The 24,231-nt window shown below is 39.3% G+C and overlaps 1 protein-coding gene across 1 annotated transcript in view; it reads right to left on the reverse strand.

Moving 5' to 3' along the window:
• pax2a (paired box 2a) overlaps nt 1–15,761 on the reverse strand; it is a gene marked incomplete at its 5' end in the record, with an annotated part of 35,685 nt that extends 19,924 nt beyond the window's left edge. Inside the window, 5 exons of the mRNA XM_014970216.2 lie at nt 11,043–11,162; nt 11,283–11,368; nt 14,445–14,642; nt 15,043–15,063; nt 15,556–15,761. Coding sequence (XP_014825702.2) covers nt 11,043–11,162; nt 11,283–11,368; nt 14,445–14,642; nt 15,043–15,063; nt 15,556–15,761 — 631 coding nt within the window. The remainder of the gene's footprint in view (nt 1–11,042; nt 11,163–11,282; nt 11,369–14,444; nt 14,643–15,042; nt 15,064–15,555) is intronic.
• Nucleotides 15,762–24,231: the final 8,470 nt, after the last annotated feature.

Genomic DNA, 24,231 nt, shown 5'->3' on the forward strand with positions numbered 1-24,231 from the left:
AGAGAAATCTGATTCAACTAAAGGAGACTTGAGCAGGTCAAAGCTGCAAAATGCAAAGTTAAAAAGCTCAGATTGGTCTAAATCAGGGGTCACCAACTCCAGTCCTCAAGGGCTACCATCCTGCAACTTTTAGATTCATCTCTGCTCCAAAATGTCTGAATTCCCTCACCAGCATTCATTCCTCTCTGCAATATCTAGGTGTGTTTGAGCAGAGACGCATCTAAAAGTTACAGGATGGTAGCCCTCGAGGACTGGAGTTGGTGACCCCTGGTCTAAATTTTCTTAGCTTCACTAGACTGAGAGGGGTGGCTGGAAAAACTGTCATCTCCCTCTTTGTTTTTCAGTGACTTTCTCTGGCTCTACAAACACAAACACCCGCTCAGGCTGCGTTTGCCCCCCCCCGCCGCGCCCTGCCACCAGCGCCCCACAACCCCACCATCAGCACGGTCATCATCTGATAGGTCTGTGGTAATTGATGGATTACCTTCAGTGCAAATATATACTTGTAAGGGAGAGCGCGTTTCAGGAGAGAAAAGTAGGACCGCCGATTACATACAGAGCCTCTCATTCTGCCACTGGGAAATAGAGAGCCATTATTTAACTGAACTATTTCTTCCTGAACATATTACCCGCACCTCTTCTCTCTTTCCATCCCCCCACATATTGCCTGTCTTTTGGAAAGCAGAACAGAGCGAGGATGCAACATTCAGGCACCGAACGAGGATGGGGGCGTCGAGGGCAAGCGTATGCATTTCCTCACTTGGTCACACACTATATAAACAAATGAGCCTATGCTTTCCAGGTTCCTCTGATCTCTGACCTTATCAACCCAGGCAGGGAGCCTGCCGCCACCACTGCACTTCTCCCTCTGCTCACTCATCATGTCCTGAGCTCTGAACGAAGACGAAGACGAAAAAAAAATCTTAAGCTAAAACCTCCAGCCCAGTATTCCAGGAACCTGCACTCTCCTGGCTGCCTCCCACCACCCTCCCTTTCCTTCTAACACTGCGCCACCAACAGCGGATGAGGGCTTCAGCTCCCGTACAAATCTGTCATTCTAAATTTGCAGCAGATTATGTTCTCTCCTGGGCGAGGCAGCGGTGATATATGATATGCAAGGCCGCTATTGATTGCCTGATCCGCTCGCAGAGGAGGGAGGCGAAATGAACTTGGAATGAACATCATGCCTCAACTCATTGTGCGTATAATACTCTACTTAATCCCACATTTTTCTGTGCTATGGAATTCAATTGATCAATCATGTTCCACTGATGGTACCATTTCAGGGGCGTTATTGCCATTCTGCTCGGCTGCTTGACCTTTTTTCAATGGCTGAGGCCAGAGGATGAACCCGATTCGCTCCGAGAAATAGATCCATTGAGAGAATGGAATAGAGGACGGCAATTGGGAATGAGTGGAGTGTAGATCAGAGGGCTGCGGCTAAAATACAGTACTTTGACTTTATCCTTGGGTAACATTGATAGAGGAATAGCATTTTTCCCCACAATGCGTGTTTTTCCAACCATGAATTAACAACATATTTTAGCTCTTTTCCATTTTCCCAACAGCTCTGCGAGAAGGAGCACGGTGGTGTTGCTAAATGAAACTAAGCAAGTCGTCTCTGGCACGGAGGGAAACGGAGAGAGTAATGACGTAGTTCAGGATTTCTGAAGTGAGGCTCTCTGAGAAGGTCATTAGCGGTTAATATCTTACCTGCAGTAGATAGCTCTTATACATCTTTACTTAGAATACATTTAAATAAGGTGGAAATAGAGAGAGAGTCCAAGATGGATCAAGACCAAACGGACCTTCTATGGGCTTAAACAAGCTTCAGTGTAAAGCTCTAAAATTCTTAGTGTCAAAATTATTGACAGGAAAGCCCTTTGTTTATTTTTTAAATGAGAAAAAGGAGGTGGGGGTTTGCCACCAGTGACCTTCCTGAGTGTGATAAGTGCCGAAGACAAAATACGTATACCATTTCTGATCCATAAAAAAAAGTTTTTTGGATCAAGTGAAGTAATTGATTTTTACGCTGGCTTACTTTTTCTATTAAGAACTTCTTTCTGGATACCGTTTTGCCTTGTTTCCACTGACAGGTACGGCACGGGTCGGTGTTATTCGGTAGGCTGTTTTGTCTGTTTCCATTGTTAAAGCAGTCTATTCAAATGACCAGCACTGCACCGTTCATGGTGCCCGCTCTGTTATAGGTCCATAGGACAATGGTACAGTTTGGCTAGAGTGGAGCGACTGGCAATACACAACATAGATTGGGAGAAAGAAATACATCACTGATTATGACAAGGCTGAGTCATACTAGTGTGTTAGAGTTTGGGTTTAACCTCACCTGCCCAGTGAGAGTCCAGCTGCTAGTGGAAATGCTCTCCTCAATATGTTGTACCATAAGCTAGTGTGCTGAACTGCATCAACCCCTCAATGCAAATGAGCCGTTACCGTATCTTTTCTTTGCACATTTCACTTAGAAAGATAATTTGAGGTTCATAGGCTCTTACCTTCTGTTGCTTTTTAAATAATCACTGGCTTCTCTGTAGCATAAATTGCCAAAACAATTTTGAGACTAAAACTGTTTTAAGACAGCAGAGGTCCAAGGTGTTGCCACCTCTTTAGCTAGCAATAAGCTACCGTGTCTGAAACCAAGTAATTTATGCAAAATGAAGACACTCACAAATGTTATTTTATGAATCTCAAACCTTTTGTCATTATCTATCAGGCTGATATTTACAGAGAATTAGTTGATTAGTTACGCAGAAGAAGATGCTATAACGGCTCACCACTAATCACCGTCCTGTGAAACCAAAAGACGTCAAATATTTGTTGATCTAATAGCGAGGTAGTGTAAACAATCAATAATCTATCGTTCCCCAAAACTACTATTTTTGCTTTTTACACTGTGTCCAGAAAAGATTTGCATGTTTTCCACAAAAGAAAATCAATCCCTACTTTCACTTCCCACCAAGGCAATCATTATCTTATCTGTAAATATCATGTGTCTTTGGTTTAAAATTAAAAAATGTATCTGAATAAATAGCTATAACAGATTTTTACCTTTTATCTTTTTAGGGTGGTTGAAGTGAAAATCCTTAGCTTCAGACATAAGAACTAACTAATCTGGATTCAAGATGCAAATAGACTTCTGCAGGAAAGGTCTTTTAATGGAAGCTCACTTCAAATATTGTGAAATATTAACTCTGTATTTAATGGTATGAGTCAACCATAATCAATAGACAATGTTTATCATTCAGTACATAGGCAGCAATTTTCTTCAAGCCTTTTGAACAAATCTTATTTTTTCTTACACTATTTAAAACTTGGCTGCACAGTGGTGAAGTAGGAAGGTCCTGGGTTCGATTCCCGGCCCGGGGTCTTTCTGCATGGAGTTTGCATGTTCTCCCTGTGTATGCATGTCTGTGTGTGTGTATGTGTGCATGGTTGTGTGTCCTGTCTGTCTCTGTGTTGCCCTGCGATGGACTGGCGACCTGTCCAGGGTGAACCCTGCCTCTCGCCTGAAATTTCTCTCTGGAGATAGGCACCAGCACCCCTCCCGACCCCACTAGGGACAAGGGTGTAAAGACAATGGATGGATGGATGAATGGATGGGTGGATATTTAAAAACTTAAGCAAATGTAAATAGCGTAAGGATTTGTCATTTTATTTTAAAATCCAAGCTTTAATGCTTCTAAAATTGGTCATTAAAAGATTTCTGTTTTACATAAAGAATGAGATAGGTGAAATAAATCAGACCCATCTTTTGACAGTCAGTGTGTCAAGTGGAGTGTGAAGTCTGCCTGTCAGATTGCGTCTGCGTGCGTGCGTATGCGTGTGTGTGCGTGTGTGCGTGTGTGTGTGTGTATGTCTCATTGGTTGGCTTGTTTCATTTTCTTCTAGTGTTTCTTCAACCCCTTCGGGTGTCTCAGCAGGTATTCTCTTATCACTCCCAAAGCACCAGCTGACTGCATCCTTTTGTTTTAACACCGCCGTGTGAGGAGATAAAAACAAGAATCTCCCACAGTGACGCTCACACGTTTTAGATCCGGAACACGGTTTCTTTGATCAGCTTAAAGTGATGCTTTCTGACCTTCGTGTCAACTTGTTTCTTGATAAGAATGTCAGGGCATTCATGAAGATTTTTTTTTTTTTTTTTTAAGTTGGCGTGGATGTTGCGCCAACAAGTCAAAAAAAGCGTCACAAGAAAACTTAAACACACACTGCTCATATGATAACAGTTGCAAGTACAAAATGGACTTGGTGGAGCACAGTGGTACTAAATGTCCTTCTTTCATCTCTCCTGTTCCTGAGATAAGATAACTCGGAGAAGACTAGAGGAGGAGGCTTGTTTGAAAGGCAAATGAATTCCTACACACGCCCGGCACGCTCCATAAATCAATGACATGTGGGGTTTTCCCAGATCAGAGGCTGCGAGCCAGCCCTTCGCGTATTGGTCCTGCACTGATAGGTGAAATGATGCTATCACAAATTGTGGATCATTTGTTGATGATTTTTAAAATGCTGTTGAGCTAAGGAGAAAGAAAAAAGAGAGAGCAAGCACAAACAAACCGGTATGCCCAGAGGGTGAACACTCCTTCCCTGTAAGCTAGCTATATTTATGAAACCTCTGAAGCGGAAAGGAGAGAGCTGGGTGGGGTGGTGATGGTTGGGGGAGGAGGAAAGCAGAGAGGCAGCAACACTGCCATGGCTGTTAAGATCCTGTTATGTTGTGGCGTGTTTAAGAGCTTTATTAATTCGATTTAGCACCACCAACCAATGTACTGACAGTCAGCAGGCACAGCGATGTCGACTTGATATTTGCTCTCACTGCAAGGACTGAGGAGGTGTTGATAACATTTTATTTAGACTTTATCTTTTGAAGATGGCTCAGAGAGTTCGAAATAAACGGAAGCATGCACAGCATTCTCTCTAATAAGACCCGGGAACAATTCACACGTTTTGATCTCAGTATCTGTTTCCCAGAGGTGAATCACTGATTGCGCACTTCCTCCTGCCTTCAAATCTCTTGAAAAAAAAAAAAAAAGTCTCAGATTTTTACATGGGATTTAAACGCAGGAGCAGGTCTCCATTTGAAACATGAGAATGGTTTAAAGTTTCCTCATACATATGTGGGTTACATTGTACTTTTTTTATTTTGATTTGTCTTTGAACATGTCTTTTTAAATTAAACCCTGTCAAAGGTAAGATTCTGTCCCGTCTTGGACAAACGGTAAAGTATTTGTCAAAAACCGTGTTTGCGTGAACCACAGTGACATTTTTTTAGACTTATTATATGATGTAAAAAGTCCCTTTCGGTATTGGCACCTCTTGGACTAACCATTAGCTTCACCCTCCATTAGCTTCACTAGCTAATCTGGTTTTGAAATAAATTCAGACATAAAGAGAGTTATCTACTGCAGGTAAGACATTAATCGACTAATCTTTTCGCAGAGCTTCACTTCAAAAACTCCAGTAAGAAAAAAAATACAGTTAAAATTTACATCTTTTGCTTTTTTTTCCTACTTCTAGTAACAAAGCTAGCAGTTAGTGATATCTTCAATATTACCTTCAGTCAACATTTGTTTTTTGTGCTGATATTGGCCTGCAAGGTAACTGCGGTTTTGAAATCTGTTTGAACCGTAAATACTTTAACTGAGTACTTTCTGGCTAAAATGAACTGAAGAGCGAAGCTGGGTGCCAGTATGTTGCAAAGTCTTTTTCATCCAATTAAATCTGAAGCTTACAGTTTAAGTAATTTCAGCTGAAATCAAGTCTTCAGAATGACTTATTTCATGGATCTAATCATCTGTTCTTGTTAACGTATGTGTTACTATGAAAAGTTTTAATTGCAAAAGGTCCTGAAGCTGAACTTGGTTTCTGGATCCTTTTGTCCAAGTGTCCTCATTGCTAAAATGTAAATGCCATCGAAGGAATAGAGAACGCACTTGTAAGTATACAAACATGTTTTTGAGTTCAGTTGATTTGTTTTTTCCGAAATCTTAATCCAAGATTGAATTAAAGTGAGAATGGTTCGCTAACAAGCCCAATTTTGCACCCCTGGCTCGGTAATATGACTCGTTTTTCATCTCCGATTCTGCGTTTTCGTCCTCTTTTGCTTTCATCTCCCTCCTCCGTACCAGCCTGTCGTTTAGCATTGCCATCCTGCATGGGTGTGTATTTCTGGAAATGCAATTAATGAATCCTCTACTTTTCCCGTGCCTTTTTCTCCCCTTCTTGTGCGCAGCAACGCGTCGCTCCATTAATTCTCAGCATTGCTACCCATAATTGACTTTTCTCTGACATGATTCCTCTCCACCGAGTGAGTCCCCACTTTATTATATTGTATTTTTCAAACTGATCTCATTGTGTGTTGTTTACAGCGATACATGTGGTCCAGAGCAGCCGTGCCGTTTAAGGACAGATGAAGAAGAAGGGACAATGGGAGAAGAAATGAAATGTTGAAGAAAGGAGGAGGGGGAGGAAAGCAGTGTGGACCTCTTTTGTGCCTCGTCTACTGTCAGGGCCCTAACAGCTTCTTGTCTCTATGTTACGCTCCGTGGCCCCCTCTCAAACCTGCGCTTTTCTCTTTCTCTCCCTCTTTTACACACTCACACACACGCGCACGCTATCACGGCCATTATGGCGCTCATGATTCCATTTTTTTCCCGTCTCAGTCTGGATGCATTTATTTTTTAAAGTGATCCTCTATTGACTCATTGTCATGGAGAGGCTTGACTAGTCAACCGGTGTAGGCCCTGGTTCAAATTTGTACACTAACTGATTTAAACTCCACAAATGGGTCACATGTGTTAAAAGATTCACTGCAAAAAAAAAAAAAAAAAGTCAGAAAAAGCCAAACATAAATGTGGACAAATCTAAATTGTATTTTTTTTTTTCTTTTCCTCAAGGCTTTGAGCGATGTTGATATGATTCAGGTAGCTGACCGTGATCATTCTTTTGTCATAAATGAAGAGGCTATATTTCTTTCTCAGCTCTCACACACTCATCAGCTCCCCTTCTGCACTCATCCCACACCCACGCTACAATCACAAGTTATGACCTTTGCTTTCTCAATATAATTTATCACTGTAGCTCCCTGCTGCCTGTCCTCCCAGGAGCTCCGCTGGGCTCCGTCCAGCCATGAGAAGAAAGCGCGCCGTTGGGTCACATCAACCTGACTGCAAACGGTGCTGAGGTCAGGCGACCAGGAGAGCACTAAATTTACATTAAGCTGTTGCTGTATGGGTCAGTAATCAGAATTTAATCTGAAGCCCATTGTAAGTGTTCAAGAGTCAGGGGAGGTAGATGAAATTTTTTAGCCATGGGGAAAAACAGAGAGATGTACCGGTCTTGTTTATTCCTGAAACTTGCGGATTAAAACTTTGACCAAATTTGGTTTTCTTTTAAAGAACTATAAAGCAGAGAGAGGAAATATGTGCTTTATATTCTTTGATAGAGGTAATTGTTTCATATTTGACAAAAGAAAAAGTGGAATTATATAAGACTATCCATATTTATGACCTGAATCTTTGTTTTTTAAATTCAACTTCAGATGAAAGTGCTGGAGCTCTTATTACCAAATACTGAAAAATTGGATTTTTCAGCATTTGCTATGTTGTTTACTGATCATAGCTGATCAACAAAATTTGAGTGTAATACTGGTGCATTTCTATAAAAATCTATTTTTTTGTCACTGATTTACTTAGAAATATATAAAAATAAATAAATGAATAATTAGCATTATATTTTTTAAGTTTTTCCATTGTATGTATACATTTACAAATCTGTCCATTTTTTTTTTATTCAAGTCTGCTTTGGGTTCAGAGGTCAGTGGGGGCCCTGTTAAATCTCAAAGCCGGCTATGACTATATCCATTTTCTTGAAAAAATTAAATGAGACTTTGAGTCTGGAAATGGCCTGGCACTAAATCCTGAAAGTCTAACTGAATGGGAGAAACTTTTATGTATTTATTTATTTATTTATTTATTTTACACTCAGCAGTTGTCACCCAATCCTCTCTGACTTTTCTTGGCTTCCGCTACAAGCTATAGGTTTAAATGACTGAGGGAGAACATGCTGTACAACAGGCTAATTTCCTCTACTTTACTATTAATGCATTTGGCAGGAACATCATTCCATTCCCCGTAATGAGATACACAAATAAATCTGGCTATGGATAGATTCAGAGCTGGGTGGTGGCGATGATGGTGGAAGGGAGGGGAGGGTGCAAAGGAAGGATGTGCATTGAGACGCATACTCCAAGCCCTGGCATAATTGGTATCACTGCTTGCAGACATGCAAACCAATCTCTCCATAGATAGGGCCGAGACTCTCTTTTCCCCCCTTAAGGCTATTTCTTTTGTCTTTTCAATAGCTTGCACATCCAAGATAGAGGGAGGGGACTGGGGTGTAAGGGAGAGGGGGGGGAGGTGGGGGGGTTAATTTGTGAATTAATAGCTTTTCTCTGCAGAATTGCAAATTCTTTTTAAATGTCACTGTGTTGTAGATGCGAAGAGCATCTGAAGCCACAAACTCTCACACAAACACATTTCCAGGCAAAAGGTAGGAGTCATACGCATCCACAAATCCTAAAACTAATCCCTGCTCTGTTATTATTGAGTCTGCCAGGACCTACCTTATCCCTCCTTTCCTCACAAAACATTTCTTTTTTCCTTCTCTCGCGTGAGCTGTCCAGTGTAACATGCTACTTTTAATTTGCAATAACACATGACAAGGACAGATTAATAGCTCTTATGGCACCCGCGTCCCTGAGGCTCATCTTACGGGGGACCAGGTGTACATAACGCGTGTCACACTACATTATCTCTACAGCCCTGCAGTAATGGGGACCTTTTTCTTCCTGAAAGGGCAACTGCTGACTTCAGTCACACAAGGAGCACTAGCCAACGACATCGTGACACAAGCCGTACAAGGAAGGTACAACTCTTTCTTATCAAGAGCGCCATCAGGATTTAAAACATGCAGAGACAATCATATGACACTTTCACATTTTAAAGAGCTGTTTGTTTGTTTGTTCGCAAAACACACCACCAACACCAATGTGCCAATAGTTGTAACGAGGTATAAAAAAAATTAATAAATAATCACTTTGTTTTTTTTTGGTTTTTTTTGTTATTTATAGAACTTTATCTGTTCTTATTTTTACTTATCTGTCTTGTAGTTTAATACTTTCACACTTGATTCAACTAGTTTTCACGATAAGCTCAGTTTGCAGCTGGGTTCTTACCTCAATGATTTTAAAACTTAAAAAAATCATGAATTAATTAAAAAATTAATCTTAAGTTAGAATATGGCCACAAACTAAAGCAGTTATCATGTTCCTAAAGACCACAGTTACAATGTAGGGTACAACTACAAAATGCATAATTATTTTTTTTTTTTTTCAAAACAAAAGAAAGACCAATGTCGTCTGCATAAAGTTGTAACAAAGTAAAAAAAAAATCTTTAATTGTTATTACTACAAAACATATCTCCTTCTAGGTATTCATTAAATTGTATTTTGCTGAAAGATGTTAGCTTGTAGCTTAATGCATTAGCATATAATTTAAGCAATTCAATTACATTGTTGAGAGCTTTGGCTAATAAAAAAACACTATTTTAAAAAAGTGAGAATATGTCCAAACATAAAAACTGCACAATACATATGATAATTTCAGGATTTAAACAATTGCTGAGAATATACTGAATTTTCTCATTCTTTATAAACTTAAAAACCTCAGCTATCAATTGTTATTAAAAACCCCAGAGAGTAGATTAGTATTGAACTGTCTGTCTTTAGATGGAAAATACTATTTTCCACAGTAATTTTACCTTAATATTTTTTAACTTATTTTTGGAAAAAAAAACTTTTTTTCCTTCCACACTTTGTGAGTAAAACCTGAATAAGTAAAGACATAAACTGCAGGTAAGGGGAGAGGATGTGTGGTTTGATTGATAGAGCAAAGCAAAAAAAAAAGAAAAGAAAAAATAAGGTTGTCTAACTTCAACTTACAATGTCCTATTTTCCTTCCATCCAAGTGGTTGCCACTCCAGAGAACTAAAGAGACAGAAACATAAAAGGAAAGGAAGTGGCCTGTTTTCATCAGTTCTCTCTGAGATCATTTTTAACCACATCATCCCAACCAGCAACCTCAATGATGTGCCCACACAAACACCCACCACACACACACAAACACCCACCACACACACACACACACACACGCACACGCACACACACACACGCACACACACAGCCCCTGCCCTGCCTCCACCGGTCTGTTCCTACACCTGTTCAGGCCTCCACCGGGGACATGTTAATTCACAGGCATTAAAAAAAGCCAATTGTTTGCACAACCGATAATCTATTAGCCCTTGGGCGTTGTGTGTCCACTTTCCTGCTCTGCCCAGGAATGAAGAAGAGAGAGAAAAAAAAAACATCCTGGCTTGGACTGGAAAACCTTCCACATAATCTTTGAGTGTATCTACATCTGCTTTCTTGCCAATTCTCAGCTTTTGTTTGCTGTAAAAATACATGTTTTATTTGCCTTTTTTAAATCAGAAAAATAAAACAATAAAAAAAAAATGTCCCTAAAGTTTTTATGTAGTGCTAAATATTAAACGACTAGAAGTTCACTGATAAAAATCAAGATTGCAGAGGAGATTATTTTTTTTCTGCCCTTTGTGACTTTATGGGGATAGAGGCAGCAATGCTGATGACTCGCCAAGGGGGATTAGAGTTGTAATGACAGCTATACGCAGTGTCAGTGGTATCAGATAGAGATGCTGCTCTGTTGCCATATATCTGTATGGCAAAAATGAAACTGATTGGATCACAGTGCTGTTTTGAACACTCGGGTCTGCCTGATGTAACAACATAAGTCACTGGAGGCAACACACAAAAACACTCTCTTGACTGCAGAACTGTCATAAATGTCAACTTCTTCACACACAGAGGGGGGGGGGGGGGGAAGTAAGAGAAGAGAGATGAGATGAATTAAAAAGGATGAAAAACAAAAGGGGATCTTGTGCTTTTCCCTTACCATCATCCCGTTTCCTTTTCTCGCCGTTGGAGCGGGGAATACCCAGAATGCCGTTGATGGAGTAGGATCCTACGGGATTGTTGGAGGCACTGGTCACGGGAGGCGAGGCTGTGCTGGGCACTGGTGTAGAAAGCTGTGTTAGTGTGTGTGTGTGTGTGTTTCGTGTGTTTTCCGAGTTGTTTTGGCAACAGCGATTGTCTTATTTGACTGTCCTCTAATCTGCTTTATTCATTCGCTCACCTATGGTGTGGCCGGGTGTGGAGAGCGGCGTGACGGATCCATCAGGGGACGGGTGGAATTGCTGCTGGACTTTGGTGCGGATAATCCTGATAAAGTGAACAACAGACATGGATCAATCAATGCTAGTTTCCACGGCGCGGAGATTTCACATCAAACCGGCCCCGGCCTCGGACGCTTAAACACGCTGCCTCACGTCCACTTTATGCCTGTGCATGTACAAAGCGCTCCTGCCGATTGTGGGCCTGCTTGTATCCTCACATGCGGGCCTGTCCCCGTCACAAATAGCCAATCTCTGGGCTTTGGGGCCAATCTCTCTGCTCCTTGTGTGGTGCTGAATAAGGGCTGGCCCCTGGAGATTGTGGATTCAATCTAGCTGGATTCTGAGGTAAGAAATATGATAAAGTCCCCCATACAAGTAAGATGTGATGTGGCGGGAAAGTCTTCATTGCACTTTGGTCTGAATGATCTTGCAAACAAAGCATGAAATCACATCAATTCACCTCAATGATCAGCTTCACTGGCTCTACCTGGCCAACTCTAATAATCTCCCTCTCCTGCACACCACACACTCTCTTTTTCTCTCTCTCTCCCTCCATCTCTCAAAGCTGATCTCTCCTCTCCATCCTCTTTTCTCATTTCTCCTCTCTTTTCTCTCCAGCGCTGCCTTACTGTACCTCATAACGACTGTCTCTCAAACTCCACTTCTCCTCGCTTTCCTTTATTTTTCTTTCTCCAATCTTCTCGTCCATTTCTGTATCTCTGAGCCATAGTTTTTTTTTTCTTCTTCTTCTTCTTTTTACAAGCTAAACACGGGACTCAGAAGTTCTGTGTGCTCAGAGCTTATTGATTGGAACTCCCAGAAAGAAAAGTTGACGACAGATGCTGGGGGACAAAAAGCACGTGCAAATTGTGATCCACAAATCCAATGTGACAGGTTAGCAATAGGATCTCAATGGCTCAAACGGCATCCAACACCACATCCAACGTTGTTTTAACCTTTCCTGCGCTTTGGAATAATAACAAGTATGAAAGAAACAGGCAGAAAATGTATTTAAACTGACAAGGAAAAGGAGAAAAACTTTCACCAAATCATGCTGCCATGGTGTAAAGTCTGCTTTGACTCTTCTGAGACATGATCGCATTAAACCATGACTATGGTAATCTTTTGATAGACAGGAGAACATGAGATAATTGATTAACAGACAGCGACATAAATCCCACATGGAATTACATCTGGCTGCAAACATGTGTCAAGAACAGACTTTAACGGGTGCAGATGAGCTGACTGACACACACACACACACACACACACACACACACGCACAAAGTGACCAGGAATCCATTGAGCTAAAGGGTTAAACTAAGACTTTTCATTCTCCACATTATCTCTCTATGTCCTCCAGCACTCTCTCCTTCAGGCAGGGCAACAAAAGGCAAGCAGCCTCCTCCTCCTCCTCCTCCTCCAGAAAACTCCACATCAATATTTTATTTGAATTTCCAACATCTCACCACAACAGTTATCTGACCTCATGACTTGAGGGAGTCTCGTAAATTCAAGGACTTAGTTTCGAGTTGTGTGTTGTTCGTATTGAAAAAGCAATCTGGGTGGTTGAGTTAATGACTTCGGTGTTTGGCTCTTGTGTAAAAAAAGAAAGAAAGAAAAAAAAGAGTATATCAAACAAAAGAAGTATAAAAATGGTGATCAATGTTGATGGAAAGCCTCCTATTGGTGCTTTTCTCCAAAGGGGCATTGGACCACAAAACAAAGCGAAACCCTGTCTTAATGTAATCTTTTATAAATCATAGAAGAAAAAAAAGAAAAAAAAAGTGCTTAAAACTGAGCTCTGTAGTCAAACAGCAGAAATCAGACCACCACTCGGGGTTTTGTTTTCTATATCCTTTCCTTCATGCATTTAATTCCTCCTCCAACAATCTCCTTACAACACCAACTCCTATTCTGCAACGTTACCATTTCCCCTGGAAATGGTTGCATGCTTTGCAATTCACCTTTGTCGTTTTGATGAAGCTGAAGCAGGTCACACGTTTTATATCTGAACACATCAGAGGACTAAAACTCAGAGTGAATTCTCAGAGTTGTTGGGCTGTAACCAGTGGTGTTAATTATTAACGTACAAACTGGAAAACAATTTCTGTGGGCGCATTTTTCTCATAGCAGCCTATCACCAATGCTTCCAACAGTAACTTAAAACAGAGCAACAGAGAATTATACTTCACTGTAAAAACCTGTTGAATAATCTCCAAGCGTCGTTTTCTTCTTTTCCTTCATTATTTTCATCCTTTTTTTTTTCTTTCTTGAATTTAGCTGGACGTGTTATGAGACTCTTTTCAGCTCATTAAACTGTAATGCTGAGGACCAGCTCTCTGGAACAGTGCCTCCTAAGTAAAGTTCATCACTGAATGCACGACGGGACTTTTTTCTTTAATTCTGTAGCCTTCTAGTGGGTTTTTAAACGGCATCCTTACATCTAAAAATATTGTGTTTTATTCCCAAAAAAACTGTCCCGCAACGAGGGAAAAATAGGTATCTAAATAGGTATTTAAGAATTTAATCATTTTTATTTGTGAAATTATTTTCGTATTCCCATTTTTCAATAATAATAATAATAATAATAATAATAATAATGTGAATTTCATAGTTTACATATATTATGTTGAACGACGTGGATACTGACTGGCAGTGAGGATGCTGCAGCCGCCTCCGTGACAGTGTGGTCCGTGTATTGAACGCCTGAGTCGGGTATTTCCCTCCGCCTCTGGATCTGGTTACGCAGGTATCGATCGGTTTTTATCGAGACAGATGTGATCCTTCGCGGCCCCACGCTGCCTCCGTGTTGTGGAGGGCCGCGCATTGGAGGGATTGAATTGCACATGTGAGACCACCCTCGAACAGGGCTCGGCATCCAGATATGTGCAGCCAGAGTATATGTCTTTAATAGTATTTCTTCTTCTTTTTTTTGTTTGTTTCTTTGTTGTTGTTGTTGTTTTTTTGTTTGTTTTTTTAAGTCCGTTGTTTCTTTTAAAACGTGCCCACCAAATTAGAAACCATAAATTTGACTGACGATGAATTCACGCACTTTTGGGGTAAATTGTGTCACCGACCGAATCCTCTAATGAATTCAAAAGAAACAATTTTTCGCCTACCTGTTGATGGATGAAACACTGGGTACTGTGTCGTTGTCGCAGACCCCTTCCGCCAGGAGTCGGTCTCTGATCTCCCACGCAAACATTGTGGGATTCTGGCGCTTGTACTCCGCGATTTTATCCACCACTTTCGGCGTTGCGACCTTTGGTTTGGAGCCCCCGATGACTCCCGGTTTAATACTGCCGGTCTCGTAGTACCTGCATGGGGACAGAGTGAGCCTTCCTGAATGGATCCCCGCCTCCGTTCAACTTCAAATGTTATGCTCAATAAGAAAGGTGGCTTTTTAACATGTTATCAACGCTTATTCCATCGAGTTCTGCAGTTATGCACATTTACTGCAAACAATTACCCACAAATAGGATCTATTAATTGGCCTGGGAGCGTTTGGGGGCTAATTGAGTGTCAGCTGGAAGGCGAGCAAAAAAGGAGTGTAATTAAAAATAAAATATGAGCGGGGCAGACAGAACAGAACAAATGCTTTAAGAGCACACTTTTAAATTTCTAATTTTCACCACTATCAGCAGCATGCACCAAATGCCACCGTGACCTATTGGTAAATGTTGGTGACAAACATTCAGTGTGTGTGGAATGAAATACCTCTGAAATGCCTTCTGATAGCTGAAAAAAATATATGTCAAAAAATTATTGGTGCCCTTAAGAAGAAGCTGATTTAGATGTTTGCAGGCGTTGTTTTCCTGCTAGTATTAACTGTAAAAAAATGTCTGAATAAAATGTAGGCTATGTGATACGATTTCATTTCTAACACATTCTAATTTTTTTTTCGTAATTATTAAAGTTTACTCTTCACTTTTAAGAAAGTCTCCAGCTATTTTTTTTTTTTTTTGACATTATGTTTTTCTCATGCGAGGTGGCAAAATCCGCCAAATATTTGGAGAAAAACAACAAAAAATAAAATAAAAAATAAGAAAGGCAGGAAAGAAAAGATCTGCCTCCGTCAGCGATGGCTGAAGCTGAGACAGGGCGGGAATGTGCATTTAAATACTCTAATAAGATGCTGGACACACTCATGCGCGCGCATTCACACACACACACAGACGCACGCACTCACTCACGTACACACACTCGATGATGGGCCCCCCTCTCTTTTACCTGCCGAGGATTTTGCTGACACAGCCGTGACTGACCCGTAGCTGTCGGGAGATGTCGCAGGGCCGGACGCCCTGGTGGGCCAGCTCCACTATCCGCTGCCGCACCACGTCCGGGAGGGGTCTGCCGTTCACAAACACCCCGCCGAGCTGGTTCACACCGCCGTGCCCTGCGTGGGATACAACAGCAACGCGAGGGGGGACATAACATTACATACCTGCAGACAGGACACACACTGCTGTGAATCCAGGGGCCGTTTCAAAAGTGAAAGGTTTCTATTAATGCTAAAAACTCAAAGAACGCACATATTTTTTGACACTAATTAATCACCAATTTAATACTACTGCTAATACTACTACTAATAATAATTATTATAATGAAATTCCTGGAACTCTTGCCCTAATAATTGGACATTTCAATGTTTATTATGCACATATTAATAAAATAAAAACATATCTTCTTGCAAATTAGGCAATATTTTCCATGAGCATCTCTCCCTCTGCAGCTTAACACATGTCGCACGTATCACATTTCCAACCTGTTTAATTTTCCTCGCTACAATTATTGTAAATAATTAAAATAAGCTTTGATAACTCATATTACCAACGCGGATTGTGCGAATGAGAACAGATTAATAATTTAGTCCCAGTCCGGGTCTTCTTTTACCCATATCATATGGAGTAAAAAAAAAAAAAAAAAAAAAAAAACAAGAAGAAGAAAAGAATGAAAAAAAAAATAATATACGGGACAGCTCAGTTTTACTTTGAGCTCACTGACATTTTAAAATGAGACAAATGGTGAATAATGGGACACGTTTTCGTGCATTTACACACAGAGAGATCTCGTTTGCTCACAATGAGGCTGATATTGCCCCAGGTAATAAAAAAAGCTCTGTATTTAAATCGAGGTGTTCATAATTCGTCACTTCACCGGGGAAGCTTTACAACCTAGCTAATTTTAGGATAATAAAAAAAACTCTTGACAAAATAAAATAGAAACAAAACGCCCACATTTCGGCAAATCTTGAAAATTCTGTGGAATTATTACAGTTTTAAGATTACCACCTGATTGATGTATTTCAGTTGTTCAATCCCGGTTTGATGATGCAAAATTATATATATGTACCGTATAAGCCTATATATATTTTTAGAAGAGAAAATAAAAACGCAATTTGCAGAATCTATTGTTTTGTTTGTTTGTTTTTTTGTGTTTTTTTTTTTATTTATTCATTTATTTTACTTGTGCGCTTCTAAACTCTAAAATAAGTTTACTAATATATTTGGAGCCATAATCGGTTTAATATAAATGGGCACCTTTTTTCAATTGGTGTAAATCGGCTAAATGCCGCAGATAATCTAATCTGAGTCGGAATGAAAGCCACATCACAGAGATGTTTCGCTCTATAAACTAATTCAGCATACTCACGGTGCATCGCCGAGAAGGGGTCTGCTTTGCAGTGAATATCCATGGGATAGCAAAGGAAAGAAAGGTAATCGACTGAGGTCGCCGTTTCGCCTTTGTGGTGCAGCTTTAAACGAATAAAAAAAGAAATATAAATTTGTTTTGGTGTTAGCAGTCCGTGTTGGAAGGAGTCCGCGGGTGTTCTTCAACTTCTTCTTCTTCTTGTTAAGTTCTCCTTTTACAAACAAACAAACAAAAACAAACAAACAAAAAAAAAAGTATGGAAGAAAGTCTGTCAGGTGCAGCGCATGACCCACGCGTGTGCAGAGCGAGCCGGCTGCAGCAACATTTGGCTTAAAAACTCGTGTCACTCTGCGTGTTTGGAGGACATCGTGAGGAAAAACCAAACAAGCCGGTATATAGCTCTGAGCCTCCACTCAGAAGAAGAAGAAGGAAAGGAGAAAAAAAAAGAGAAAATCCCCCTCTCTCCTCTGACAGCGTGCTGGACTGGCGGGGCTCTGCGCTTCAGTCAGATAAGGGGCGGAGATGACAACAACAACATGGACATGGCGGAGACAGAGCAGCGCGTCCACCCTCAACCTCCGAAACGGGGCTGTGCCTGAGCGAAGCTTTGGACTGAGAATGAAGCCCCTCTCCTCTTGTGTCTGTTTCTAAAAGCCGCAGTCCCACAGATCGCACCCCACCATCAATCCCCCCCCCACCGCCCCCACCAACCGCCACCCCCACTCACACCCCCTCCTCTCCTCCTAGCCTACCTCCATCCCGCAGATCCCCTTGCATAGAGATGGATGACTTGTCAGACAAAGGCAATAGATTCCAACACTTTGTGATTCGCCCACGTAAAAAACCTGCAGCTCAAATGAGGAGGTCCCTGCATCCGACAGCCCGGAATGGGAGGGAGACGGAATGGGAAATGATGAGACTTTGGGGTGAAGAATCAAGGAAATTAAAGGCACGGGGGTAGAGGAGAGGCAAAGCGCTATCAGGACGTGTTCTATTCCGATGTTTACACGGAGGCTCACGAAAAGAAACACTCGGGGATGCCTGCTTGTAAGACTTTTGACATGGGACTTTAAAAAAAAAAAAAAAAAAAAAAAAAAAAAAAAAAAAGCTACTTCACTTTTTTTTTTTTTTTTTTTTTTTTTTTTTTTACATGTCTGCATCGTGGATTCATTGCCTAACTTGTTCATCTAAATTATATATATATATATATATATATATAAAGTTCACCAAGTTAAATTGTATATATATATATATATATATATATATATATATATATATATATATATATATATATATATATATATATATATTATTTGCATATAAGCTGCTTCTGTTATTTGACTGAATGTGTTCAGAGGAGAAGGTAAGAGAGAGTCAGTCAGTAGGCCGTCATCATCATCATTACCATCATCATCATCATCATCTGCCAGTTGCCTGTGCCTGGTTCTGCTCTGTAGATGGCGCTCATACAGTAGGATAGACCGCCCCGCTGTGCTGAAGCATGCATGCATGCATGCCGGTGTACGGGCATGGGCTGCTGAGGCCGGACGGGTCAAAGGTTGATGCTGAGACTACAGTGAATTATGTGCTCCTAATCTCCCCCGGAAGTCAATAGTAAATGAAGAGAAAACACTGGGAGCGCTCATAAATGAAGAACGTGGTGACAGGAGTAACTTCTGCACGTCTGCACTAATAAAACACTGTTAGAATTTAACCAATGAAACTCATATAACGATTTGCGAGGATGTTATTTATTTAGATTGATTTCAGTGTTTCTGAATTGAAAGGATGCACCTTCAACAGCCAATTTAGTCTTGAATAATTAAGTTAAAAAGACAATATTTTCAACTGTGCTTAGAAACTAACTAAAATGATCCCTGATTAATGTTTGGTAATTTTTTTTTCTACAAGATATAAAAAGAAATGAGAAAGATTAAGAACAAGTTTTTGGACCAGCCCATTGATAAAATGTTAATGACAGTAATAGACATTTTAAATCTGATCTAACAAGGCAGTCTATAACTCTTGTCCCTGACAACCACAGCCAAATGTGTCACTTTCTTTATAGGGTTAAGAAGTTCGTCTTTACACTAAAAAATATTTTGGTGGGTCTTAATTATTGATTATTAAATTCTGAACTGTGTTAATTTGTAAATGTAATGTCCAATGATAAGTCAAAATCCAACACCATTAGCTTTATTTATTTATTTATTTTTAGACATGTCGAAACATTTTGATTGCATTTTAATTGATTTGCAGATTTGCTCAACTATTGTGTGCAGTACCCAACAGACCACAGCAAAACTGATTTGGTTAATGGGGTTGTATTAATCATAAATATATCAACTTTTTATATGTTACAAACTGCCATTATATTCGTGTTTGAGGAAGTCTGTCTGCTGCAGCAAAAAGTGAATTTTGCTTCCTGGTGAAACAAGTTCAACGACAGAGCTAACGCTGAAGTCAAATAGGGTAGTAAGCTGAGGTGTTTAACCCTAAAGTGGTCATTATGAATAAACATATATCTGTCCTGGCTGTGGTTTCCAAGGACAAAGTTTATATGGCAGCTTATTGTGATATATTTATAATGTATTATTATTTCAGTAATATCTTTAATACATCCTTAAAAACTAATATATGGTTTGAACTTCCATTTGATTAATAAAATATAATTGATACTGTATGTGTATCATGTATCTTAATACACACACAAATCTTTATACTTTAAGCTCAACTAAATTAATTGAACAATAAAATAATAATAAAAACAATTGGCCCCAATTCAATTGATTTTGCCAAGTAAGTACATTTTCAACATTTGTTGGAATTTAATTTATTTTAGTACTACCAGGAGTTACATCTCCATCAGTTCTATAAAAAAATGATGATAAGAAATCTAGCTACTTAAATATCTACAAATTGTTTCATTACCAACAAATCCAATCGGTTTGCTTCATCAGTGTAAGAACTGTGTTGTCATAATAAAGGCTTTTAAGTTTAGCCACATTTTATTGGAAATGAGTTTATGGATTCCAACGCAGTAACTTTCTGAACAGATTAAATTAACGTATTGATAGGTCTGTTTTTATTTCCACCATGTGTCATGCTTAACAGTGCAAATGTAGTATGTATTTTTTTTAAAAATCCACCATAATAAAAAAAGGAAGAAAATACATTGAGCCACCCGTTCAAAACTCTCTGAAGATCTTTTCAGGTTTGATGATCATAGCTTTTATTGAGCTGATATATTCATTCACGATACATGCCAAATAAAAAAGAAAGACACTTTATTCTCTTTTTGATCCTGCACACCATAAATAAAAAAACACAAATTAATTGAACAAATTATGTTCAAAATGTTAAGATAGAAGTTATCAAAATAACATTTTCATTGTTGCCATAAATTAAGCTGCATTTACAAAACCAACATGCTTGATTTCTATATAAATAATTTTATTGGTTTATATTTGATGCGCTCCAAAATTCATTTTTGTAGTGTACGCACGCAATTTTCCCCAGTCCGAATCCATGCAGTAACATTTCAAAGATGTTGGAGTAAAACCATCACCCGAACAAACTTTAGTTGTTATTTAGAGCTTTATTGGACTAATGGCTGCTCATTGCGTCCACGTACCCCTCTGGACAAGTTTAAGAACGATTCCTCTTGTTGTTTCTGCATTTTTTATTTTTTTTTTTTTGAAAGGGGGTGGAAAGGAGCTTCTGGTACAATATGTAGCACCATCGGCTGTAATTTCACACGTGAGTGCACTTTTGCCCTAAAGCTGCTGCTATTTCGCCCACAACAGCCCTATTTGCCCCCCGTATACCTCTCCGCACTGCTACAATGACGTTCCCGTGTCACGGCGCTACAGCAAAACAAACGGCGCGATGATTAAGAAGCTGTTAGTCCTGACTTCATCCCCCCACCCCCACCCCTCCTAAAAGAAAAAAAAAAAAATAAAGAAAAGAAATCCGGGCCACTGAGGGGCCTTGTGGGATCAGTCTTTTCGATTTTTGTGCATTAAAAATCTCCGGTACAGTGACTTTAAATGCTTCAGACACTTTAAATAGTTACACAAATTTCCAAAATTAATAATGACTTTAATGTTGTGAAAAATGCATCCACTGGAGACGATCTAGAAAATAATGAAAGCACTGATGAGGGGGGAAAAAAAAGAAGCTGAAAGATGTAGAGGAAGGGGAGGATGATGAATTTCCATGGAGGAGCAAACAAATCTTTTACTTCCGTTTTAAAAACATATGGCCTGTGACGCACGCGCGGAGCAACGATCGATAAGGTTTACTAGTTGTCAGCTTAACCCATACACGAATCCCCAACCATCTACTTTTTATAGGATTAATGATAATTTATTAAGTATTTACATTTTGATATGCATGCAATTTGGCCTGAACAACGGCTGCGTTTGTAAACTTTAAAAAAAAAAATATTATTATTTATTGCACAGTTAAATTTTTAAAACTAAACACATCTTAAATCCCACTGACACATCTTGTATCAGAATACTGTCATACATATGTTTTTTTTCACAAGATTATTTTTAGCTTATTTGACAAAAATCCAACACTGAACTTTGAAATAGTCGAGTAAACTTGCAATCAGTAACGATGAAAAGTCAATAAAATCACAATATTCCAGTCTATGTCCCCCCATCCCCTCTCTCTCCACTTATTAGTTAAAACATCAGCATCATATCAGGGGTCCCTCGCAGCATCCCACAATGATTTGGAGTCTCCTGACACACCCGGAGCCATATGGGTAGGCTCTGCCACACTGCAGGATATCAGCTGCGTCCTCAGATTGCCTATTCATGCGCTCTATAACGGGAGCAGATGGATATCAATTTGACTCCATTCTCGACACCATCCCAGATTGATTTTGTACTTGCTTTTAATTTTGCCATAATTAATTAGATCATTACAACTGTTTTCCCATTGATCTTTCCCAGCTTAAACTCCACAATTGAGAGGTGAATTAGGTACTGATCTATTCATTCATTCATTCATTCATTCATTCATTCATTCATTCATTCATTCAAGTCACAAACAAATAAACTCGGAAGACAGATTACTACTACTACTACTACTACTACTACTAATAATAATAATAATAATAATAATAATAATAATAATAATAATAATAATTTGTCTTACCTTAAACATTGACATGATTTCAATAAAAGAAAAAAAAGGCAATCAATTATAAATATGATGTTTTATTTTCCCAATAAAATAAAAATAAAAAATCCTTACATTTGAATGTCCAGACAGATTATAAACAGGATGTCTGATACCTGAAAACAAATGCTTACATTAGTGTGAGGCAGAGAGGCAGAGATCCTTACCTGATCGACCCGCGCTGTGAGGCATGGCTCTCTCTTGTCTAATGGTGCGTCTCCCCCCGACGCAGCCCAGTAGATCTGCCCGGCCTCCCGCGCTCCCTCCCCGGCCGGGAGTGCGCGTTTCTCCCCGCTGGTTGTCAGAATCTTTGACCGATCATCCAAAACTAAACGGTTTAGGCGACAACAAAAAGAGGAAGCAACCCTGCTCCAATGAGCTACGGACTGATAAAGGAGCAAGTAGGGAAAAAAAAAGAAGAAAAAAATAGAAATCAAAGAAACACACGGTGCTCCTGAATTAAAAGGAACCGCAAATCTCGCCTGTAATGAGTAAAAAAATAAGACTTTAGTTTGCATACAGCTGCACCTTCACTGTTGAACTCAAAACGATAAAAATGCGTTTGTCCTTTATTATCATGTAACGATCTTAGCCATACTCAATGAATTTATTTTTTTTGTATGTGTGTGTGGTTGATTTAGTTAATTTAGCTCTCACAGACATACGTAGAATGTTACACAATTATCAATCTTTTAACTTTAATCTAACACCAGTTTTTTTGCTTTTTTTCCCCATCATGCTGCAGAACCGAGCAGTCAGAAAAGCTGCATGTACATGAAACTTTCTTTGTGTGTTTAACAGAGTCCGGGGATACTAAAAAAATGTATAAGAGAGAGAATAAAACTTAGTAAGTGGAACATTAACAGATGAATAACCAGTAAAAATGCAATATTACAATATCCACAAGAACGGCAGAGCGTGGTGAAGCCATAAAAGCCAACATTAAAAGATTATAGCTTTTCTATCGGCTATTTAACAAACATTTTGTGTTATAAGACTCTTTACAGTGCTTGAAGTTCAGACATGGCTATAAGGCTGCCACTGGACCAAGGACCAGTAATGGATATTGTGGAGCGCTTTATACTCAGATGGAAGTGATCTGTTCCTTACTTAAAATGTCATTTAGACAAGAGGCCCACTTTTCTGTCAGCTTTTGAAAACATTATAACGCCACGGCGTGCTGCACAGCTAAATTAGTTACAGGGATTTAAAGCTACAGAAAAGATGTTCCTTCACACACACAAAAGTAAAAATAAAGAAAAATCCTCATCCAGGATTTTTATTTTTATTTTTTTATGTGTGAGATTAAATGAATTATTTCACATTATGTCCTATGTAACTCAGTTCAAAAACTGTGGGGAGTTTCATTTTATGTTTACTGGTTTCTAACATGTGTTATAAACTTGCAATAGTTTATAACACATAAAAACAGTTTCTAAAAACTGTTTTTTAGTTTGACTCATAAAAATATCTCGTTTAATTCAACTGAATATAGTTTTTTTATAAACTAGAAGACAACAAGCCTCAGTTATAAACACTTTACAAAACAGTCTAAATTGATGTCCAGATATATAAACAAATCACTATAAATCATTCAAATTAAATTATTTTGTGAAATTCAGATTCAGTTAATTAGATTCATCTTATTTATTCAAGGCCACTTTATGGCAAATTTTGTCTCACGCTACCATACAAGACAAACAGATCCCCTTTCATATGCATTCAATTTTAATAATGATGCTGTTCAGTCAGTTGATCATAAAATGCGGGACACAATTGCATTAAGCCATTGACTTTGCAGCAATTCTTCCTTGATTGAGCATGTGGCGACAGTGGGGAGGTACAACTCCTTTTTACTGGACCGAGTTCAGTAGCAACCTCCATCTGCACCAGAACAAAACTAATTGAAGCTCTGGTCCAAGAGTGGAATTAAACAGAGCATTTATTTACTTGTTTTTTATTATTATTATTTTTATTATTTCTTAAGAATACGCTTTTTGGTAATATGTGGAACATTCATAAATTTATCAGCAGTAGTAGCAACATTTTTCTTAGAGC

This window comes from Poecilia mexicana, unplaced genomic scaffold (assembly GCF_051168715.1).
Source record: "Poecilia mexicana isolate PSO_F unplaced genomic scaffold, ASM5116871v1 scaffold_15, whole genome shotgun sequence".
In the NCBI taxonomy this organism is placed as follows: domain Eukaryota; kingdom Metazoa; phylum Chordata; class Actinopteri; order Cyprinodontiformes; family Poeciliidae; genus Poecilia; species Poecilia mexicana.